Source organism: Lepisosteus platostomus, chromosome 17 (genome assembly GCF_059453375.1).
Source record: "Lepisosteus platostomus isolate fLepPlt1 chromosome 17, fLepPlt1.hap1, whole genome shotgun sequence".
Taxonomy (NCBI): Eukaryota; Metazoa; Chordata; class Actinopteri; order Semionotiformes; family Lepisosteidae; genus Lepisosteus; species Lepisosteus platostomus.
The window spans coordinates 17,303,966-17,328,792 of record NC_142627.1 but is presented as its reverse complement, the minus strand read 5'-3'; the positions used below and the strand labels follow the sequence as shown (position 1 = coordinate 17,328,792).

Here is a 24,827-nt window from a genome sequence, read left to right as displayed (position 1 = left end):
ATAGCCTTTCGCCAGGGTTTCTTAAAAGCGCAAAAATACCTAAATAAGTTTAGTGTTAACTGCTTTTAATTTAATTATCTGTTAGTGGAAACATCTATCTTAAACCTCATTATTTTTATTATATATACAAGCAAAAACATACTTTTGTCAGTCTTATGTACCTGTTAAACTTCGGTCACTCATTTTTTACTTCTCATTACAGTACCTTGACTTTTAGATTACATGCTTAAAAAGTCAATAATAAAATACAACTTAGACGGTTTTTTTCGCAATTAAAATCTTTCCGTATGAGTTTATAGCACATACCAAATCACCCAACTATGGTAATTCTAACCGCTCTGCTTACGGCTTTTACGCTGAGAACGTAATGACGTAACACCTTACGTTCTTTTCGTCGTTTCCCTGGTAACAGCCCCTTACCCTTTGACCCCGTCTGCTGCGTCTGGCGGGAGATTCCAGCATGGCGGTGCAACCTAAACAGAATCTGTCTATGGATAGTGCAGCAGAAAATGGATTTGTCCATTTTTATTATTCCATGCCAGAAAAGCCAGACACTACTGTGCGAGTCTTTGATCGGAACGAATATTATACTGTGCATGGGAAAGATGCGCTTTTTGCAGCAAAAGAAGTCTTCAAAACAAATGGGGTTATTAAAAATCTTGGCTCAGGTAGGTGGCTGTAGGCTGTGAGTGATGTAGATCTTATCATTATTTGCATCCATTTGATTCCATCGGTATGATGATTGTTATGCCTGTGTAGTCATTGTATGAACAATTGCAGGTTCTGTGGTGTGAGCCTTTTGGTATTTTTCGGAATGTTGTTGGCATCGAAGCAGTACTATATCGCAGTCGTTTAGACTAGCAAATATCGAGAGAAAACTGCAATTCTACGTCAGTCCATTCTGCATTTCTACTGTGTATTGTCTTTGTACTGTATATTTTTTATGTTACGACAAATGTGCACAATACTAATCTGTAGGATATATCAATATGGTGAAATACTGTGGATTTCCTCATTTGCATTAAGGCAAAAATCAACCCAACACATATGACTGAATTATGTGCACTTTTCAGTAGACTCCAGGAATGTACTCATTAATTCACAAACACACATTTTTGTTTTGATCGGCAGCTGCAGTGTTTCAGACTTTAAAGGTCCTGTCTTGTAGTTCTGTTTGGATAATATTTAGCCATCCTATCACGCCACACAGGCTTGGCTAAGTGTGGATTGTGTCCTGGTCCTTGTCTGTTCACACAGCATCTCAGTGACGGGGAAAACAAGACGTGCGACCAGGACATGGGGACACAAATGACCCAAGACTTCACTTTCTCTCTGTTTGTTTTTCTTATTTATTTTAGTCGGTATCCTGAAGTGTCATGATTCACCGGGAGCTCAATTTTTATTTCAGGAAGCCGTAAACTGGAGAGCGTTGTTCTCAGTAAGATGAACTTTGAGTCATTCATGAGGGACCTTCTGTTGGTGAGGCAGTACAGAGTGGAGGTGTACAGGAACAAGGCCAGCAGCAAGAGTGGCAAGGACCATGACTGGCAGCTGGCATGCAAGGTAAGCTTGGGCCTGGGGAACTGGGAAGAGTGGGGGCAGAGGAGAGGTCTGACTGCAGCCCAAAGTCCAGGAACACTGGCTCATGATCTGAGAGTTTGGGCGTAATATAAAAGTACTGATTGCTGCATAGCTTTTTATTTTAAGAAAAGGCTTCAAGTAAGCAAGCACAGCATTTTACCATCACCTTTTACAAAACGTGCAGTGGCCTCATTCTCTACCAGCCACATTTCCCTTGCTGGGTGGAAGATGTAGGTGCTGCTCAGAGAAGTTATTATAATGGATGGTAATTGCACAGAATGCTGTTGGGGAGCCCAATAGGATACAATAGTGTTCCATACCCTGTCATTTATTTCATATTTGCATCTGCAAAAAACACCTTCCAGTCAACAGGGGGGATAAGTAATTTATCTAACTAGCTTTTAGGATACATTGTATAACCTGAAGTCACAGTAGCTGTTTAAGATGCTTCAATAGTGTTTTACCTGCCTGGTGTTGCCAGTGTGATGATGCAGTTAGAAGTATTGCGCCATTACGTCTAATTGGGAAGGGGTTGGGAGAGTGCGAGTGGCTGTCTGTGAATAGAGCACTACTGCTGTCCTGAAAAGCAGTCCTCTTTGTCCTATGTAGTAATTCACCTACGTGTGCATTTGTTTTTGTTATTTCATGCCATAGTCTTGTTTTCTTAGTATTAAACCCAAATGTCAAGGGATTTCTGTCATCTTTTATTGTAAAAGTTTTTAAACAAGAAAGCCAGTTCTCAAATTGTTAAAATTCAAATTGTTTCCATCTCAAATGGTATCAGTAACTTCCCCATTAAGTATTTCATGTAGTAACCTTTCTTTAACATTTTGACTACGATAAATGAGGTCAGTAAGTTGATTTCAGTATCCTGTGTATGCTTACACTACTTGTTGTCAATCACATTAAACCTAAAGCAAAAAAAAATTGGAAAGTTACATGACTCAGATCTATTATGGTCAGGGTGAAGCCAAAAGGCTTGCTCAGTCCTTTGCATTCACAGCAGGACTGATTTGCATGTGCATAAGGTAAGCAATCTGCTGAAACACAGGAAATGTATGTGTCTGTAGCAAGTTTTTTTCATTAGATGAAAACAGCACTATTGCAAGGAGAAGTCTAGTATGTGGAGTATTACTATTAATTCCTAGAGGTTATATAGCTCTTCATCCCAAAGGATCCCAAAGTGCTTTTTGTGTATAGGAGGGGACATCAGGAACATCAGGGTTTTGTATAAATACAACTGGTGAATGTGTAAAAAGCTATATTACCTTTTTAGAAGAGATTTCAAATACGGTCTCAAATACCTGATCCTTAGTATGGTGGCATGCAATGTTTAGAAAGTTTCCAGTGGGCGTACTAATTGCGCAATATGACTTAATAAATTTCTTATGAGAAAGTGTTTTTTTATATTTACAACAAACACATTAATTTGGATTTTTATTCCCCTTATAAGCTGCCTTAGATAGAGCCATGTGTTAAATGAACACGTATCAAACTCTCATCTCCTGTTCTTCTGTCCTGCCCCAGGCATCTCCAGGGAACCTGACGCAGTTTGAGGAGATCCTGTTCGGCAGCAGCTCCCCCGAAGGGGCTGCAGGGGTTGTGGGCATTCGGCTGGGCTCGGGGGACGGGCAGCGCACGGTGGGCGTGGGATATGTGGACTCCACGCTGCGGAGGCTGGGAGTCCTCGAGTTCCCTGACAACGACCAGTTCTCCAACCTGGAGGCCCTGCTGGTGCAGATCGGGCCGAAGGAGTGTGTGCTGCCCAGTGGGGAGACTCAGGGGGACATGGCCAGGCTCAGACAGGTACGTTTCCAAAACGGGCAAACAGTTGCGTTGCGTACAAGTTTCTCTCGTGTGCACCTAAAACTATTCAGCTCAGATTTTGGACATTCTCACGTTTTCACAACTGTAAAGTTCAAATAAAAATCGACAGGACTTCCAGCCTGTCCTCTCTTCTCGTTTTCGCTCGAGTGAGTCAGATTTGTCTTCCTTTTCTTATTTGCTGTACTTTCCTGTTGTTGACGTTTCGCATGCCGGGCTCGTGTTTCAGTGTGGTTCAGCGCAGGCAGGTGTGACGTCCGGTCGGGCCCTGCGTGGCTCTTTTGCATGTGGGTGTGTTTGAGCGCGGCAGAGGTTTCATTGGCTGTGTGTTTCAGGTGGTGCAGCAAGGGGGGATGCTGGTGTCGGACAGGAAGAGAGCCGAGTTCAGCACCAAGGACATTGTCCAGGACCTGAACCGCCTCCTGCGGACCAAGAAGGGCGAGCAGGCGTCCAGCGCCGCGCTGCCTGAGATGGAGAAGCAGGTAAGGGAGTCGCAAATAAGAGGCTCCCAACAGCTTGCAAACTCTGCGCTCCCCATCCCCACTGCAAGCAGATCAACAGAGGACACTGCACCCATTTTAAAAACTCTGTGCTCCCCATCCACACTGCAGGCAAATCAACAGAGGACACTGCACCCATTTTAAAAACTCTGTGCTCCCCATCCCCACTCCAGGCAAATCAACAGAGGACACTGCACCCATTTTAAAAACTCTGTGCTCCCCATCCCCACTGCAGGCGAATCAACAGAGGACACTGCACCCATTTAAAAAACTCTGTGCTCCCCATCCCCACTGCAGGTAAATCAACACAGGACACTGAACCCATTTTAAACACTGTAACATATTTCTCTTCTAGCCCCTTAAGAACTTAAGTAGTGTACATTTTAGTGTATTTTTGCAATTACCACAATCCTGTTACTGATTTACCATTCAAGGAACTCGTCGTGTATAGTGTTTGAATAAGAGGAGGGTGGAATATGTTAACACAAGTTAACATATAGAGGGTAACAGTTCACAAATCATGTAAATTATCCTAAAAAATCCTAGGTGCCTACAATATTAAAAACAGATACTTCGTCCTGGGTAGGATATCATGACTTGCACGGTACGCTTGAAATATTTTCTTTACTTCTGTTCCGTTATGTTCTGCACTGAAGTGCTTTGTTTGAGTGGTCTTCCTATAGACCTATGTTGGTGTTGGACTGATGATGTCCCTTCACTAAGACTGTCATGTGCTGTTGTTCTTCAGATCGCCATGTCATCAGTGGCAGCTGTCATTAAATACCTGGAGCTCCTGTCTGATGAGTCCAACTTCAACTCCTTTGAAATGACAACCTTAGACTTGAGTCAGTATATGAGACTGGACAACGCAGCAGTGCGTGCCCTTAACCTTTTTCAGGTAAGAGCCAAGATGTCACGTACTGCACCCTTTCTTCGGGGTGAGGGGGTACCCCCGTTTCTCTCCTCATTCTGCACTCGGCTCAGATCGTGTTTGTAAAGATTTCATTTATCTGGGAACTTGAACATTAAAAGCTTTGAAACTGAAACCCATGTTGTTCAGACTATAAATTAAGACTGTTCAAGGGCTGTTTCTTAATGTCACCTGAGGGGTTTGACTGAATCAGTGTTCATTGTAAGAGAGATGGCAATGGGAGTTGTGTTGTGTATTTGAATATGAAAATATTCTCATATACCCTATAACAACAACATCACTCTATTTCAGCCAATAAAGCAAACTTCTTGGAAGAGCAGTGCAGAGTGTGTTGTAAGATGGATTTATACTAATAAATCTGCAACAATGACTGGAAAGGTTTAAAAAAGAGAGGGTCTTTTCCGTCTTAGCAAGGTAGACAATTTCAGTCTGACACGTTGTAGAAATACCTTTTTCTCGCAGGAATTTTAAGTCTGGAGGCTCTCTTTGATTCTTTCTATTGAGGAACATAACTTTATTTTGCCCCTGTACTCAATTAACGGGTATTGGTCCGTAACGGAACTTGTGTTTTGAGGTTGGACAGATTAGGAAATGTCCTTTAGGTTCTACCTTTTCAAAAAGCATCACCCTGCTGCTCTTAGAAATCAAGTTGCAGAGCAGCAGACAGTGACAAGACTGCAAAGGTTGAAAATGTGATTTGAGAGCGCATGGGGGTCTGATGTCCTGTCCACTTCTGCTGTGCTGGTTCCTGACACCTCCCGCTCCTCAGCACTGAGCTGCTCCAGCTCCTCTGTTTCTCTGCGACTGCGTCCAGACAGCCATTTAATAAAGCAGTGTGACCGCAGGCCTCTCCGGATGACACCAGCGGATCCCACTCCCTTGCTGGCTTGCTGAACAAGTGCAAGACTCCCCAGGGGCAGAGGCTTGTCAACCAGTGGATCAAACAGCCCCTCATGGACAAGAACAAGATAGAGGAGAGGTGAGTGTATCGCCTGCACAATAATGCTTTTGTTCACAAAGACCACTTCAACTGCCACTTCAGCTTCAGTACAGCTGCCTGACTCCCCAGTTTGTAAATAAAACAAGCCTAAAGCCTAAATAAAAGGCCGATGTTTGTAGACCAAAAGTAACAAACGCAAGTAAAGACATAAAAGGCCATGAGTATAAGGCAAACAGTTCCTTTGTATGTGCAAGTGTATATTTTCCTATCAGTCCAAAGTTTCGAGCACCACATAATATAAATCATTCAAGCTGGAAGAGGTCTTTATTTGTTCTACATAAAATAGAATGCATGGAATTTTTTACAGTACTGTTGCAAGCACACTGTTGGCTTCCCCAGGCGTCTAGCTCTGATAAGTGGGTATTTGTTAATCGGGTTTAGTTCTGCCTTTTGTGATGGTTCTCAGGCCCCCAGGGCACTGGGAAGAACGCCCACTCAGCAGGCCTGCGCTGAGCAATTGCACTGCCAGCTTCTCCCTCACGCTGGCTCGGTGCACTGTTATTGAGTAATGGCAAGAGGAAATGGCTTCCCTGGTCAGAACAGGGTGCTGAGAGACCTTCCCAGCTGCCAGTCTCCGATCTGGAGCAGCCTCCACGAGGGCTTGTAAGCAGTTTGTTGCTCTTACAAACCAATTTATTTTTTTCTTGTCTTTTGTGGTGTTTCTGTGAAATACAAAAAAGGCTTTCAGTTAAATCCTGTTTTCTGGGGTGAGAAATTTTACCTCATTTCCATGAGCTGAAAGTTGATGAAGGGATACGCTTAATGGAATATGAATGAAAACTGTTGGTAGTGTTGGCTCATGTTTGTGCCATTAATAAGGAGTTTAGAATACAACTGAGGAGGTTGTTGCAGATCTGTGTCCTGTACAGTGACATGCTTGTCTGTTCCCAAAGGGAGTTCATTTTGATTTTAACACAGGCTGCTGATTAGTGAAAGTCATTCCAACCATCTTGCTCATTAAAACATTTTGATCAAGACATTTTTTCAAAGAATCCCAGTTAATCCACTTCAGCAGTGTGATTTGTATTTTTTTATCATATTCATGTTTTTTTGTTTAAAGAGTCTCCTGTTCTCAGCCCGTAGTGCACTTCCTTGAAATGTCCACTTGTGTAATTACAGTAATGCTGTGTGTCATGCAGTCCCTTGCATTCATTCTGCCACTGCCTTGTAGAATGTTTCATGGGTAGCCATCAGCCTGAGAAGAGACAAAGCTGTAAGGCTGATTTAAAGGAATCCCTTTGCACAGTGTTGCATTGACTTGTGTGAATTTTAAAACAGAACTGACTTAGGGGAAAATGCAACTGGATTGGACTGCCCAATTATTCGCTGCACTGCAGAGCAGTTTCCATAAGCACAACTGCCAGTTTAATCCTGGATTACATGCACAGTGCATCTTCCAACTGTCCCCAATGTAGTTACAACAGAGGTTATCACTAAAGTGGTATTATTGTTTCAAGACCACATCTAATGCATCTGTACACAAAGTGCCAGAAGGCTGTACTTTTTGGAGGTTATTACTGGAAAATAATATACTGTAGCTCATAAATCTGCTTCTTTCAAGAGGCATAGTTCAGTCTTTAAATTATTTTGTTTGTGCTAGAGCTGTGTTGATCAAGATTTCCATTCTGGGCCCACTGGATGTAGTGTAGCTGCTGTGTGGAGATCTGAAAGGTTTGGAGCTGCAGAGCTTTATGGAAAGAATTATCTACACCATTTACCCAATTTCACAACCTGAAGCTTTGTTTTAAATGCCTTAAAGATCTAGACATGCAGCATGAGTCTTGAGTTTTGGCAAGGAAGCAGAGGGTGGTGAGTGTCGTACTGTATTTTATGCCATACTGTGATCTCTACACATAGCTACTCTTATCTATAAAGAATGTGGCTGTTTCAAATTACTTGAAAAGAATCCACAAATCCTCTTCCTTTCTACGCTTTTGTGTTCTGCTCTATCTTTAAATTAGAGTTATGCTAGCAATGATTTGTTTTGCTGCTGTGAAGTCGTAAGGTGTTTTTCTAGTGGAGACACCTTATAATTTTGTGTTTTTGTGGCATTTCTCATTATGAACAGAAGAGAGAGTTTCAGGCTCTGGAAAGCTACACAGTACCTGTAATCTCTGAAGCTCTACGATAATGAACGTGTTAGTACTTGTGTGTGTTTCAGCTTTGTAGAGTTGGTATGCTCCCAGGATTGAACATGCTGGAGCTTCCTCCTCTGGCTTGGGAAAGTACTCCTATAGAGCTATCGTATTTCATAGCAGTTTGGAATAACAGGGGTGTACAGGGGGTGGAGGAATGGGGGGAATTTGGGGGAAGTTGTGGTAATGTTGTTTTATTAATGTTTATTAAAAATTGGCTCATAAAGAAAATTGTCAGAGGAACTAAGTTTCCAGGTGTCTATGAAAATGCAAGAAACGGCTGGTTTAAATGTGACACTATCATTTTTTAAAGAAAAGAACATGAACAATCCAGAATTTATTTACTGTCATAGGACAAATACTTTAAAGCTGTTTGAAGAAAATAAGAAAAATACCAAATACCTTTGGCAAAGCCAAAGTAAATTTTAGACTTGAAAGAATCGTTTTTCTATTTTCTGCTCTAATCAGCAGAGCAAATGCATGGTAAAAAAAAACTATTTTTTTACTATGAAGTAGAATCATGTTTGAGTAGGAAGCCATGTCTGACTGTGTTGGCTACAAAGAAACAAGAAAAGGTTAACTGCAAACTGAAGCATAGAAAGAAAATGCACAGCTTTTTGGCTGGTGAGCTTCCTCCTGGTATGTTGAGAGAGTTCAACCGACCAAACTGGCTTCTCAGGCTGGAATTAAACGTTTACTTATTATTTATTTTGCTGTGAGATTTCACAGTTTGGACATAAAGAGATGCTGATATTTAAGACAGCCACAAAATATTTAGTATTGTTTTCTACGGGTCTTGGAATTGTTAGTCTGAGATCTGCATGCCCTCTAAAGTGCCTTCGAAACCTTTTCACCCAGTGTGTTTGATCATTTACTGGTAAAGTGCTGGTTCTCACTCCCCGGGAAAACTGAGAGACTCCTGACACAGGGAGAGAAGATTGAGAGATGGGGGAGGGGTGAGTAGAAAAATGTTGAATGTTGCTGATCCAGTGGCCTGTGTCTTCGTCTGTGCAGGGGCAGACTGGGAATTCTGAGTTCTCATAAGCGAAGAAAAAGGAAGTTCCCTGTGGGCTGTGATGGTTTTCTCTCAAAGAAGAGATGAACCCTGGGGTTTAAAGTGCTCCATGACAACAGTTCCTGCTGTAACCAGTCATGACAAGTTGTTGATACCTCCCGAGACTCCCCGCGGAATGAGGGTGTGTCAGTTTCTGTTAGTTCCACTAGCGACTCGTTTTTTTGAATAGAGATGAAACTGGAGCTGGCAGTATCTGTGAGGGAGAGAGTACGCACTAAAAACTTGTTTTGTTTTTGTTCTGTTTGGGTGCCTGTAGCAATGAACATTAGGGAAATAAGATGGCAGTATCACAATATTTCTGCTTCATGTGTTCGATTTTTATTCACGTTGTTCCCATCCAGTGATTGATTTTTTGGAGTGTAGATAAACTTGTTTTTAAAGCACTTGGAAATTTCTTTATGTGAAGTAATAATCCAAAACGTGTGGTGGCTTTGTCTGTATTTTTCTTCAAAATATACAAGCCATTGGAATGAGGATTTCAGAGTCTTAGTGGAGTACCTTCTCTGTATGAATAGATAAAAGCAAGGGAAAAATGTCATTATCCAGTAAATACACCTCCACTTGCTTTCTTTTCTTTCTTTATACCTCTACAAGTAATAGAATAAAAGTTTAAATTATCCTTGTTTACACAACTAAGAAAACTACAGTTTTTTGTGGTACTTCCTAATTTTAGTGCCGTTTCACCATTGTCACATTTCAATGAAAGTGAGGTCATTTGTACTCTCATTTGTCAGTTGATGCTGGCAAGAGAAAGGCTGCAGCTATTCAAACACAGAAAATTCTGTTAAGGTTAAGGGAATGTAATTAAGTTTACATTTACTCTGTTTTAGTGCCACTCAGGTCAAAATAACTGAATTGGATAGCCGGATTGTGTCTTCAGACCGACAGCCTCACAGTCCATTTTGTCTATCCCCTATGTCTGTGTGGTATTTTATTCAACGTGTTGCACAGAAACGTAAAAGCAAATCGTCTATTTATATGAAAATTCTGCTGTAGCAGCACCAAAGGGCACAGCTATCTGGCACGTTTAGTGAAAATGTTGGTCTTCCTTGTGATTGAATACGTTTCAGATTGTCAGAAGATGCTTTTCTTCTCACTCAACGTTTGCAATGAAAGAACGAAAACAATTTCAACTCGGTAAAAAATGGAGGGGAATGTAACCTTGCAGTTAAGATGACTTGGCAGTGTTGAATGACTGTTCATTGTCTTCCATGTTCCATGTTATCTCAGGTGAGAAGGATCAGAAGTCGCTGTGAGTCAGCTTTCCCTCCCCTCAGGAGCAGCCATTTTGACAGTGCAGTGTCTGGGCTTGTATGAGAGGTCTTTCCCACTGTGAGGGATGGCACATGCATCTGTATGGCACATTGCAGGGCTAGCCAGGCCTGTAGCTGTAATTGACGTTCTACAGGCTCTGGTAAGCAGCATTTTGTCTCAGCTACGAGTTTGCATTCCTGTGTCTGAATTTCATTGATGATTAATGTCCTTTCCAGAAGACCTGCAGTTAGACTTTCAGTCAGCTTTTACGCTCTCTGTTAATTAGGTCATGGCACGTGTGTGGCGTGGTATATTCTTCTTGCATTTGCAGTCATAATTTAGAAACACCAAGATATAAGAATGTGGTGTCTTCTACCACACCAGAACATCTTCCATTGAGTCAGTGTGATTAAGTGACACACAGGCAGACCTCATGGATTGTTTAGAGAAAATGCCTCATGTGGTCTGGAAAGCAAATGATTCCTGTACTGTTGAAATAAGCCATCTCTGACGGGAATGCAGGGAATTATGTAAATTTGTGGCTGTAGTACATTCAGGTGCGGTTCAGTCTGGTTACCAATTACTCCATTTTTCCTTTCAGCACAACAGTAGGGTTTTTTCATTTGTCTTAATTCTTTCAAGAGATAGGTTTCTCATAACTGAATTGGAATTAGAAACATTTTACTGTCATAGGAATAATAGGAACAGGGTTGTGAAAAATACATAGTGAGGCAGTGGATTAAGAGAGGTCTGTAGTCTGAATTAATTGAGGTGTTCTAAAAATAATAATTCCTTGGCATGCTGTTAGACATAATTTTTGGTCAAACCTGTCAGTTTACCTTACACCCACAGACCAAAATTAGTAAAAATGTGATGAGCTGTAATGTTTTTCGCTCATAAATTCATGATTAATTAGTCATGATAAGTAAAACTTGTGAAGATTGAACCAAAAACAAACTTTCTTTAAGAATATTTGCTTGTGAAGTAGGTCTTGTAGCAGATGTATTCACAGGATTCATATGATTAGCCAGTTTTTTTGAGCAATTTAGCCCGTTTTCATTTCCAAAGATGTTTTTTCTTGCTTAGCCGTCTTACTGCTATTACTCCTGTAATGCTAATAATTTAAGTGTTTAAGTTGTGAGAAATATAGAGCTAATCCTAGTCTTGGTGTAAAGTGTAAAAAGACCTGGCAGTCATGCTGCAGTGTTGAAAACTGAATTGTTATATAGGTTGTTGCACTTATGCTTCCAGAATGTACCTATACGTATGAATCTGTCTTCCTGGGTGGGTGAGCTAGGCATTTTTTAATTTTACTATGGCAAATATCCGTACGGCCCTGACTGTTGGACTCCAACAATGCTGGTTATGAACGTGGGCCAGGGGTCCGTGTGTGACCTCCCATGAATTTAAAACAAGGGGTCTAGTACCCCTGAAACTGAGTTCCACAGTCTCCTGCAGAACGCTAAAATCCAGATTGGCATGTGACTACCATTTCAGTGTTTTCTGTTAACACTTTTGGCGCTTATGTTTTCTGCAGTTGTCTGTTGCTTATTCACTCCACTAAAGCGGATGACTGTTATCTTTGGTTCCATGTTGGTTACATCTGCCCTCCTGAAACTTCACCGGGGTGTGGAATTCTCTTTGTGTGCGTATTCATGAAAACACATTTCCCATCCACAAACATATCCAGGTTTAGAACAGGGATGAGTCAGGTTGCGATACGGTATCAACCAAAACAGCCAGGATATGAAGAGGTCACCTGTTAAAGATGTGATTCAAAGTAAGGTGGATCTTTTGTCATGAATGAGAATTTCAGGTTCTTCAGGTAAATGCCACACGACAGTATAATGCTCTCTTGTTGAGATCTTCTGTTGTCCACTCAAGGTCAGCAAGCAATGTGGGGTGAGAGGTAAAGGTTAGCCAGAATGATTTAAAAAATTTGAAGAGGGAAAGGAGAGTTAAAAATTAGTTTTATTATTTGTTCATTCCACATAGTTTAGGGCTGAAGGTTAGTGTCTTCAGTCCTTCTTTTTTGCGTAGCTTTGCAAAGCTTTGTGTACATATATATAGCTATACATTATATTAGTATATATTACATATACCTTAGTTGTACATAATAGTTTTCTCCCCTGGAACAAACTGAAGTTTGGAATGTTTTAGGTCAAACCACATTTTCTGTTCATCTACAGTTTTCACATTTTTTAAATAAGAGTGGAAGGGAGGGGAAGTTATAAAACAAGAAAAATACACACCTAGAATAGCACTCTAAAATGTGTCTAAAAACGCCACCTAGTGGTGTGACATACAGAGTACTTGTATTTTTTTCTCTTGCTCAGTATATAGAACCTCTCTTAGCAAGAAGCCAGAAAATAATAATAATAAACTTTATTTTATATAGCGCCTTTAAAGGTGGCTTCTCAAAGTGCTTTACAGAATGAAAAAAATCTGATTTGAAAGCAAGTAGGATCTCCCAGCAAGATCATTCTAAAAACATGCTCTGAACAATACAAATTCTTCTTAGAAATCTGAAATGAGTATGACATAATTTAAGAAACTAAATGTAGGTACTGCAGGAATGGAAAACTTTAACCAAGGATCTGCTGCACACAGATCTGGGCCTATTCAATCAGTAAATGGATCAAGAGTATTTAAAAGTCTCCTAATTTTTAGTACATGCCCTGTGTCTTTCTTCCTTCTTAATTTTGTCACTCACCAGCAAGGAAACAATGTATTTCTGGAAGCTGGGTACTTCAAAGACACTGGTTTTTGCTCACTGGGGACTGGCAGTGTTATCTTCACATTTTAGTTCCTAGTGTTTCCTTGGCAGTATGTGCTTCGTGTAAAGTGACATACTTTGCAAGCCTGACATTTTCCAGTCGATGTGTGTGTTGTTACATGTTAAACAGTAACACCCTCATGGCAACAGGGGCCAAGGAAGTGGTATAACCAGTTTGTTATTCACTAATTTGTCATGTGACTTGGTTAATAAATGCAGCCCTGGTTTTGAAAACTGAGCTGTTTTTACTGGGTTTGGTGTTAGCAGAATTGTGGGTTAGCTGGTTGAGTACTGAAGGGATGACATGGGGTTATGGACTGATGCACAAGTGTAGGAATGAGTGGAGTGAATGTTGTCCAGCTTCCTTCTTAAGTGCTACGCAGACTCACCATCTTTAAAATGTATCGCTATCTCAGTCACCTGTGCTTTCTCCTCGCACTGGAATCCGAGACAGTAAAACCTCATTGTGTCTGAGTGAACAATGGCTGCATTAAGGATCTTATTCCTCAAAGCAGTGTTTTCAAGACACAGTACAGTGAGGGAGAATGCCCTGTTATCCCACGATGGCCTGGGTTTACAGAGAGGTACTGTACCTGACATGGGTGGTTCTAGACTGAGAACTACAATCCGATGTGCACCTCATTCCCTGGCACTCTCCTGCTTCACACTAGCTACACAGCATGGGTGTTGACCAAGGTCACTGGTTGGTTAACAGGCCACCTTGTGGCTGTTCTACACATTACAACCTTGCAAACTTGGAACACTGGAACTGTCAGGTATTTAAGGAGTGTTATTATTAACAGGGTGCCCTGTCCCCTGTAGTCCTGCGATAGGGATAAGTCACGCATTCAAAAACCACCCACTAACTCTGATTGCTGTCCCCAGAGGCCCTATCTCCCCATTAAAATGCACTGATTTCCACATCCGGCCTCTGATTGCCAGTATTGGGAACAGCTCACATCCCCAGAGAATGACAAAGCTATGTTCTCTCCTTGTTAACAGACCCTGATTTAGACAGATAACCTCAATATAGGAGTCAGAGGAGGAAATGAGTAACATTACCTGTGTGCAATGTCACCCTGCTATTTGAACCATTCATTTTTCTATAAAGTGAAGTAAATCAGGGTGAATTTACACTGAATGAGTGTGGATGTCTACCTGGTTAATGGGGGTATCCTTAATCCTGGGATCGGGTGTACCTCAGAGAATTGTTTCTGGGAGGTGCCTAAAACAATGAAATATCTCCTCGAAAATGGCATTTCTGGATCAACCAAACCAAGCGGGATCTTTCATTTGTAACCCTTCTTCAGTGACACTTTCCAGTATCTGTATTTTTAATGTTATTACATTTGATGATAATTTCAAATGGCTTTAGTGTACACTTTAAGTCACAGTGATCTCATGGTCTATTCATATGACTCCTCCCATTCTGATGAATTAATCCTGAACAATTGCTTATTGTAAACTGTTACCAAATCTGTTTGGTGTTCTTATGTGTAGATTCACATGTATCCAGGCTGCAGTATGGCTGCATACTTGTTCTGGATTTTTCCAGAATCGCTTGAGTGGTACATGTCTGTCTGCCATGACTGCAGCAGAGCTTTCAGTTTCCTGCTCTCTCGCTCTCTGGAGCAGCGTCCTGGCAAATTGCCCCTAAGGCCAGCACTCAGGGAATCTGTCTCAGTGGATTCTTCGAAACAGGGACTTGAAGGTGATCTTTCCAGAAAGGTTGATGAGCTCATCTTTGTGAGCACAGAGCAGTAAGCAGGTTCCTCCTTCCTCTGCTCTCCGTGTGAATAAAGTATTTTCAGGGCAGGTTTTCTGTCATAGTAAATTCTTTGTCCAGCCACTCTGTGGCTCTCATTTAATTCCCTAGAAAGACTTTGCTTTAAAGTGCTTTAAAAACTGGAATACGAGCAGGTCGCTTTTATGTTAAAATCAAGTCCAAAAGTTTTTTTTTTGCAGAGCAATGAAGTTCATGGGTTTGGGTAAGTTTATAGGCAGTTGTACACAATTTTAGAAATAGGATTTAAAATCCTGTTTAACAGCGTTTCGTATATTTACTTTTCCCTCTAACTAGTGGATGCTTTTGCAGTGGCTGTATAAAAAGGCTGGGAGCAAGTGGGCCCTCTGGTGGATTGCCATGGTGAAATCATCCTTCGGTTACTATTGCCAGCGGCAGGAATCGTTGATTTTTTTTTTTAGTTCTCACACTTCTGTGAAACTTTAAATATTTGAATTTTCAGTTGAGTTTTGCATGGTCTGAAAAATCTAGATTTTTTTTTCCCCTTTCAAAGCAAGGTGGTTTAGTATAGCTTCTCAGTTGTAATATTCCAGTTTCTATTCAAACAGCACAGGTCTGATAAATATTTACTTGAAGTTGAACTAAAAGATGATAATTTAAAAGTATTTTTTATAACGTCATGGATAGTTATAAAATTATACAATAATAGCTCTTGTCCTTACAAATTTCTGATAGGGGTAATGTATACAACCAAATGCCTGAAGTCTGTTGTGCTCCAGAGCTGAACAGGAAGTAACTTTTGCAGTGTACCGAGGGATGTCAGCAGGAGAAGCAGATATTTAGATATTTATTGCTCTTTGTCTACCTGAGTCTCTGCTTACACTCCCTCAGAAACATGGTTAGGTTCATAATCTTCACAGTTGTTTGTCTGCATTTATCTCTAATAGTGATCTCAGCCACAGAGTTAGCTGCCTTATCTTGTTGTCACTTTATTTTTGTCATATCTATTGCTTATTTGGTGGACATGACAGGAATAACAGTCTGGTTTCAAAGATGGATCTTTTGAGTTTTTAACCCTGTTAGTGTGAGATGCGCTCACTTCACTGACACTTGAGTATTCTTACTGCCCTTCACTGTAGTCTTGGATAAAGACGTCAAATTAATGTGTCATTAATTATATTGGTATTAAATCTAACTTATTAATGTTATACATATCCCTGGTACATAATATGAAACCTTCATGAAGAGATAATATATTAAAGAAGCAATCATGAAGTGCAAAGTAGAACAGAACCAATCACAGCAGCACCTGTCAGCTTGGCCTTGTGCAGTCCTGCTGTTGGAGCCTAATATTTCCATTAGTAAATGTGGGTGATGTGGACAGTTGCACTGTGCTTTGGGGTGGAGGGGAGTGCTCACTTCTGTATGGTCAGGGTCTGAAATGATGGTGCCCTCATTGTGTATGTGTGCTCTCTACCCTGCAGGCTGGACCTGGTGGAGTCTTTCTTCCAGGATGTGGAGCTGCGACAGAGCTGTCAGGAGGACCTGCTCCGCCGCTTCCCAGACCTCAACCGCCTGGCCAAGAAATTCCAGCGCCAGACCGCCACCCTGCAGGACTGCTACCGTGTGTACCAGGCTGTGAGCCAGCTGCCCAACCTGGTGCTCACACTGCAGAGATACAGCGGTAAGGCCTGCAGCACCTGGGGTCAGCGGTCTTCTGTTTTCCCTTCAAAACCATGAGAGGGTTTGTGACATTTAGCCTCTTTGTCAGCTGTGCAGGAAGCTGGTTTTGGTGGATATTTGTTGAGCCGCACAGTGATTTGCACTAAGTGTCCCCTTTAGCTTTCTCCACAATATCAGATATGGCCAAGGGAGCCCTGGTTCCACCATGTTGCACAAGCCTTTCCATCAGTGCTCTTCTCTGGCTTTTCTTACATCTGGAGCAGAGGAGGTCAAAGTGCACGTTACCCACTCTTTAGCCAGTTTCAGGCCTGACGTTTTCTCTTGACGCAGGCAGCATACCGTTCTACGTGTCTAGCAGGTGAGAATAGTTTCTCCGTTATTAGCCATGGGGGGTTGGCTTGATGAAATTCAAATTGTTCAGTGCCTTTGTTTTGTTCCTCACATTCATGACCTGTTTAGTTCACTGAATCATCTGGCATATCCCTCTCCTAATCTTTATTCGTTACCACTTCAGGAGCACGACTCACAGGTGCTTGCAGCTTGGGGCTGTCTGTGTTTCTTATTAGTTTCACCACGGGTTCAGATTCATCAAAAATTGTTCTGGTGCTTTTACTAAACAAAAACAACTTCTTAAGGCTTCTTTAAAAAAAAATGAAATGTATTTAAAAGTTTTTTATGCACATGACTGCTTCTACTCTTCCAGAGCCATTGTAGGAGTGCTGTAGTCTACAGTGGCAATGTGCACAGAGCATTATAGCAGCAAACCAGAAGGCTTCATATCCTGTTAATTTTTTTTTACGCTTTAAATCATTTTTTAAATTTGGAAACACACAGGTACATTTTTTCATCTCGCAACAAAGTGCCGATGCTTTGCTTCAAAGAGCACGGTTAGTCTAAAACTGAGAGGAGCTGAGCTTGCAAGATTATATTCCTATTCATGAGAGAGTGTTGTTATCTAGAGGGGTAATATGCTTAAGACTCCCTGCATGTCCTGTAGCCATCGTGTAACAAGAGGAAGGAGGATTACAGGGTGTCATCTCTTCATTCTCCTCCTCAAAGCCCAGAAACAAGCAATGAATTCTGTAGGAGTTACTCTGTTGGATCGCTATTGAATGTGAGGATACATTAGTCAATGGGAAGGATATGCAACATGCACTGGTGATGTTGGATGTGGTATTTGATTCAATCTCTGTAGTGACTTCTTTTATAGAATTAAAAACAACTGTAGTTGTCGGTGAGTGTAGGTTTCCTTTTCATTTTTGTTGTCCGTTTTCCTGTGCTAAACCTTAGCCAGCTTCCTTTTTGGTGAACCAGTGGCTATTGTGGTCGAGAGTCACAGGGCTGCTGCAGTGTCTGAAAATGGCAAATGACATCAGATGAAAGTGCGTGTTGCTGCAGAGGGTTCAGTGATGTCAGCGCAGGGGTGCGGAGCCAGGCTGCAAATAGGATTGCAAGCTCTGGGCTGCGGGAGAGTCTTATGGAATTCATTATTTAAGTGTCACATAGAGTTATGATGAGAATGCACATGTAGCACTTCTTATTGGATTTTCCAGTGATTTAAAAGTCAAAAAGCCAATATCCTTTGACATTTACACATTCTGAACCAATAAATACTGATGAGCTTTGGGACTGCCTCCCCTCAAAAGGTACCATGGAAATGAGACGGAGAGGAATGCAGACAGGGTGCGAATAGCTCTAGGACCCGTTTTGTCTCTTTGGAACATGCTGTTCCTCCACAGAGAAAGCAAAAATAAGCAATGAGCTGACTGACAATCCTACTGTTAGTTGTGGAAATAATGCACCATGATAAAAACTGTTCATTTGCTGCCTCTCGCTCATCCAGGCGTGTTGTTTCAGTTTCTGTGCAGGATAATGGAAGTCTGTCCAGTCCTGCAGGTCCAGAAAGACTGTTGCATGAAACGCCAGGGAGGCTGTCAAAAAAACCTTTTCTGCGAAGAAGAATCTTAATTCAGGCCATAGAAAGTTAATGTTGTTTGGTTTGGAGTGGGAAATTTTTTGATATAAAGATGTATGCAATGGTAGGTTTTCTTTGGATAACAATATTTTAGCAAGATTCCTGTCTAAATTTAGAAGTAGTGCATCCACATTAAAGCATTTTTCAAGAGTGTTAATGCTATGCATGTTCAGGGTTAAATGTAGAGCTTTGTGTTAGTGTTAATATTGTGGAATGTTACTCAGAGAGTCTACGTGTTTATAAGGGATCAGTTACTTTTCCTTATTGGGTATGCAACCTAACTTATATAAGTACAATATAGCATAATATAATCTCATAGATGTAGGACAGCCCTTTTATCAGTCACACCGTGTGGGAAATAAAACTTAATTACTCTACAGCAATTCCTTAGGAATGAAGATGATAATTCACTGGAAGTGAAGGTATTTAATCCATTAATCAATTTTCTAACTGCATTTCCAATGCAGGGTCATGGGGAAGCCGGAGCCCATCTCAACAAGCAGTGGGCGCAAGGCAGTATGCACCCTGGAGGGGATGCCAGCACATTGCAGGGCACACACTTGCACCAGGGTCTTTCCACTACCCAATTGACCTACCCAGTATGTCTTTGGACTGTGGGAGGAAACTGGAGCACCTGGAGGAAGCTCATGCAAATACAGAGAGAACATACAAGCACCCCACAGATAGTACCCCCCAATCTGGAATTGAACCCAGGACCCCAGTGCTGAAAGGTAGCAATGCTAACCACTGTACAACTCTGGCATCCTGAGGGCTTTTCACGTCAGTTAATAAATAACTGTGACCTTAAGCATATTTGGAATAGTTCTTTAATATGATTGCTCAGCAGGTGGTTTAATTAAGAGGTTTAGCAGATTGTGTTGCCTTGTGGTTTTTATGATGTGCCGCATAAAGTGTGACAGCAGTGTCCAAGCAGATACCCAGATGTAGCTGTAGATCTAAACTTATGAGATAACTCTTGAATCGATTTGACTCTGAGAATGTGTCTCATTAATCAAGCTCCCTCTGACAATGTTCTGAACTTATTCATCATTGTTCTTCCTCCTTTCTGTCAGCATAGGTATCTCGCCTTACATGGTAACCAATTAACGAACTAAATGCTGAGCTCGCAAGTGAATGGGAAACGTTGTTAGTTAAGGGTTTGCCGTGCATGTATAGTTTCAAATAAGCATCATCACAAGTGTAGCTGCTGCGGGCAACCTGATCTTTCCTGATATTGTATTTTACTGAAATCATTAAAGTGTACGACATTTATTTTACACCAGCATGCCACCCTTGTGAATTTTAATATTCATATTATGTGCATTTGTGCACTGCATATCAATATGATGTCAATCCCTATATGATATGATCCGCTATGTATAGCCGTCAAGAGTACTTACAAATTCCATAAATCATTGCACAGGGACTTCTTTGTAATCCCAGACAGCAAGAAAGAGCAAAGCTTCAACCAAAGCAGTTATACACCCAGGAAACCCAAAACAGCATTTCCTATTCTCATTTTGTACTGCATGAACCAGCCTTCATTAGTGTTTATTTCTGCAAAGAAGAGCATATTTGATTATTGCCCTCTTTGCTTTCAATTTTGCTGCATCTCTTAAATACAAATGCTTTTGAATGTTTTATGTAAAAATGGAGATTTATTCTAACAAGGGTTTGTCTAGCTGAAGGCTGCTGCAGTGCACAGCTTTGAGTTTCTGCAAGAGCTTTTTATAAGAAACCCTGTGCACTTTGTGTGCATACAGGGCTATGTATGTGCAGAGGTGATCAAATAATCTTTTGGTGTTATTTGTGAGCTTAAGGTATCTCCACCTAAGTTCTGGTCCATCAGCATGCACTGCATAGACGAATGAGCCACATTCCATTAAGGTATGCAGGTCTGTTAAAATCATTTCGAGCTGTAGACCAGAGAGGTGAATAGTTTACTCAAGTAAATAATTAGATCAACTAACCAAGTGAAATCTTTTAAATTTGTGGACTTAATTTGTGGAATTCTGGCAGTAGACAGCAGCCAGCAGCCAACATCCTTGAGATATTTTTTCTGTGATGATTAGAGTATCTATCAGGATCTTGTGCATAGTCTCTTACTCAGGTATATTGGTATTTCCAAAAGTGATAGCTGATGACTGAAGAGAGAGATTAGTTTTGACGTTTGGAGTGTACCTTCCTCATTTGTGATTTTTGGCTAGAGTTCAGAAACATTCTTGATCAAAGTATATGGAAAACACTGGCAACTTTATCTAAATTATAAAGAAACATGTTCACATCTTGTGGAGTGCACTGCAGTGCTGAAAAATTGTTAGGTGAACCAAGATTGATGAGGTCATTGTTTCCCTGTCAGTCATTTCTAAGGTACAGGCCTTACTGATTTCAAGGCTGGCCTCAGAGATTCAGTTAAAGACAAAATATCAAAGAATGCCCCTGAGACATCAACATCACAACTCAAAGGATACATTTATGTTGATGTTGCCTTTCTTTTACATACATATTTAAAAAGTGATTTGTTCGGCTTCAAGGAGAGCCCTCATGTTACTTTAATGCTATTCATTGCTTTTGTGCACTTAAAAGGCATTAAACAGCAATAAAATAAATAAAAGATAAAAGCTGATTTATATTTTTAAAATATTATGTTCAGATCAGTTAATCTTGTTTCCTTATTCAGTATCTGTGGATCTGTAGCTGTGAACTGGATTAAGCTCTAGTAATGGACACACAAGAAGTATATGTGTGTCCAGAGGAAATCACTTCTGTCACAAATCCAGAGCAATAAGTTTGAAATGTTTGAAAATGCTGGCCATCACTGGACAAGGTTATGTGCTTTCCTTCCTTAAGCTCTATTCTAGACCCTGAGTGTAATTCAAGGCTTGAGATTAGGGGTAAAATATGCCATTAACACCAGGCTGTCAGCCTCCCATTCCATGTGTTTGAGCAAATTAGTCACCGTGTCAGTCTGGCGTTTGTTAGTCAGTCAGCTTATTGAGTCCCTTGGTCAGGAGTCTTAGCGTAGTTTTAGTGACCTGAATTTTGTTGAAGTTTAGAGTGTACTTAGTCTTTTAGTTTTACTGGTGTATAGCAACAAATGTGCACTTAACAGCTGTGTTAGTTTTTTGTGAGCATTGCTTCCAGTTTTAAAATGTCAGAGAGGAGTTTGAAAAACAAGGGAATGTAAACAGCTGATGTAACAACCTTCAAAACATATGCACACACAGTTTTTATGCCCACATAAGCCTTAGCCAGATTTAAAGTATCTGGGGTTTGTTTCTTTTCAAGAAAACCAACTAATGGGGATTACAGATAATGAACATATTTCATTCATAAGCTTTTGTATGCATATCTTATTGAGTCCTCTATCTGATCCTGGTAAAATAGTGGTGTGGGAGACGGGTGTAGTTTTTTAGGAATTTTATGTCCTTTACTGAATAAAATATGATACGACAAATGGAAATCAAGTTGATTATGAAAAGTGCACACCAAAAAGAGAATGAGTCTTGTTAAGCTTAAAACTTGAACCTGCTAGGTTGTTTTATTAGATTGATATTGTAGAGTAAACCATTATATAGCTATGATTGTAGATGGCTAAAAAATATGCAGTAGATGGCTATAAAAGATGGCTCATAAAGACACGAGACATTGCACATATTAAAGTGCCTCTTGAAAGGCACAACTTTACAGTCATTACTCCAGCCTGCCGCAAATAATTTCTGTTGTATTACTTTGTGTATTAAAAATGCAGAAGTCAGGATCTCCCAAGGGCAAAGTAAGTGGTCATTGCTGGTTTACAGCCTCTGGAACCTGTCCTCTAATCTCAAATCGATGCCTCTCTTAACCTTTCCTTTAATACTCCAAAAGTATTCTGATTGACTTGAGTATTTAATCCCATTAAACCAGTATCCTGTAAGTATGGTGATAACTGTGCGTTCTGTGGCGCCTTATTACATGTTGGTCATTTGATCAAGTACACCAGGTGATCCTGCTGGTGCTAATTTCTTCGTGTAGGTTAGAGAGTTTTGTCTCAGTTTTTCAGGGTGAGTCATACTGTAAATGTCAGAACATGGAGTTTGAATGAGAAAGAGGCTACAAGCGCAATGGGAGTCTCCTGGAATGTGTTGAGAGCTGAACTGTAGCTCAGTGTGCGTGCGATCATCACACAAAACTACCCTTCAATTTGCCGGTCCTCAGAGGAGCTCAGACTTGTCTTGGGTGACCAAGGAGTACCAGCACTTGTAAAAAAAAAAACTGAGGTGACCAGCTGCTTCAAAATAAGTAGAACAGAGAATAATTAAAAACTGCAAAAGTCAGGCAAGACTATTATCAACTCTGATGTAGAGTAGACTTTATAATGTCAGAATCTTACGTAGGAGAACCTGACTTTGAAGAGTATTTGTCTCTGAGGTTCCTTGTGTCAACTTTGATTAGAGACAGAATGTGGATTAATGGCAAAATGTTTGTTGATTTTCCTGGCTTGTCTCTGATATAATGTGGTGATTTATGTGTTTCGCCATTCTGTTGTTCTCGTTTGCAGTGGAACCCTGATGCAGACCTTCTTTGTGTGCTCTTCTGCTCTAGGGAAGGAGCTCATTTAATTTCATTAATACAGGACATTTATCTCAACTAGGGTGCAGGGGTGCCAGATGTGGAGTGGTCAACGTCTAGCCTTCACGTAGTCTCACAGTCTATTTCATGAATGTGAGCAAGCAATGAGCAAAATGTAATAGTAAAATCACCGATTGAAATGGATTTCATACTAGGAAGATATAAATGTGGGGAAATGTGTACTAAACCTATTTAGCAATCTTGAAGAAATTGCTCAGGAGCCTGAATGCCTTTCTGTGGCGAGCTTTGTAAATGGTACAAACCCTTATTTGTTTAAAAAACAGAATTACAGGGAGAGATTAGGTCCAGCAATGTTGAAGTTTTGACAATTTATAGGTAATTTGGGGGTTTTATGATTGTGAAGGCCAATCACAGTTAGCAAGTGCAAGGAGAGTTAGCTTTCTTTTTTTGCTCTTGAAGACTATCTTTAAGTCCTCTGTGTCACTATGACAAGCTCCATTTTTAAGTTAATTTTCCGGGAGATGTGAAGACCATAGCTGGCTTTGTGGGCCTGAATGCCACAGTGAGGAGGGTCATGACCTTTGGAAGGACATCCAAGGTACGTGCTATCATTGCCCTAATCCTGTGCTTTCTGTTCAGCCACACAAGTCATAAATTGTGGCCAGCAGCAAAAGTATTGATTGAAGCAGAAAGAATAAGGATAATAAATCAGATATTTAGTCTTTGGAGCTTGGTGGGGTTTGCTTTGTTGTGATAATATCTTTCAGGACTTAACGGTTTTAAATCCTTTTTTCCTTCGTGTGATCTGGTCATTAAGCAGCTGAATTCAGGGACTGAGAAAGATTTAAGAGACAGAATGGGGAAGCAGTGTCCATCTGCTCTGCTGGCTTAGGGAAGAATAGTTCTGGACAAAAAAGCCTGACTTTCTCCTTTGCTTGTGTTTCCAACCTAATTGTTACAGATTGCAAATAATTTCTCATTTGGGAAATGAATATCACGGAGTGCGAGGGTTGGTTTTTTTTAGACCAGTTTCCAGCATTTTCGAGTGTGTGAACTTTTTTTCAGTTTCCAGACATTTTGCTGAGCACCACATGTTGCTGTTTTTTCTATACTGCATCATACAAGGAAAACTGACTTAATAAAGAAATAATCTGCAGTAAGTAAACATTTCTAAGGCGTGTATCTTAAATTGTGACATTCTTATTCATTATAATATATTTGCATAGCAGTGCATGTATGTGTATGTGTGCTAAGTGGCTTAATCAGGTGGCTGGTGGTATTTTGCTGACTTAGCCTTGACACGGGATCCATATCACAGTTCTTCCTTCTGTGGACCCCGTGTATAACATCACAGACCACGAGTTGATAACCTGAGTGGAACAGGGCCCTGGTACAATGGCCGCCAGACTGAGAAGGTCATTCCTGAGGATGTACAGTTTAAAACTGAGTGCTTTTTCTGTCTGTCTGGTAGTCTCTTTGCCTGCAACCTTGGCTTGTTAATGGTTATTGTCCAGTCAGCTGGTCTCTGTGGGAGTCTAGATGCAGATGTGCTACTGCAAACATCTTTTACATTACTGTTTGACCTGACATGGACAATATGACACATAGTGCCTTACAGTTTGATCAGGAACATAAGAAAGGTTAGAAGTGAGAGGAGGCCTTCTTGTTTATCTATCGCCTTGGTTGCTGGTAGTTAAATCTAATAATCTACAATGTATTTGTTAAAGAGGCAGAAATCTAAACTGCTTTGCTTCACTAAAAAAAGCAATGTAGCAAA

The 24,827-nt window shown here is 40.8% G+C and overlaps 1 protein-coding gene across 2 annotated transcripts in view; it reads left to right on the top strand.

The window, feature by feature from the left end:
- msh2 (mutS homolog 2 (E. coli)) overlaps nucleotides 1-24,827 on the top strand; it is a 43,427-nt gene that overhangs the window by 162 nt on the left and 18,438 nt on the right. The window contains exons 1-7 of one of the 2 annotated variants that reach the window (XM_088609685.1): nucleotides 421-668; nucleotides 1,409-1,563; nucleotides 3,109-3,387; nucleotides 3,741-3,887; nucleotides 4,654-4,803; nucleotides 5,682-5,815; nucleotides 16,305-16,504. In XM_088609685.1, the coding sequence (XP_088465811.1) occupies nucleotides 461-668; nucleotides 1,409-1,563; nucleotides 3,109-3,387; nucleotides 3,741-3,887; nucleotides 4,654-4,803; nucleotides 5,682-5,815; nucleotides 16,305-16,504 (1,273 nt within the window). In that variant the 5' untranslated portion in view covers nucleotides 421-460. Of the gene's footprint in view, nucleotides 1-420; nucleotides 669-1,408; nucleotides 1,564-3,108; nucleotides 3,388-3,740; nucleotides 3,888-4,653; nucleotides 4,804-5,681; nucleotides 5,816-16,304; nucleotides 16,505-24,827 lie in introns of those variants that run through there. The other variant, XM_088609686.1, reaches the window with a different exon arrangement.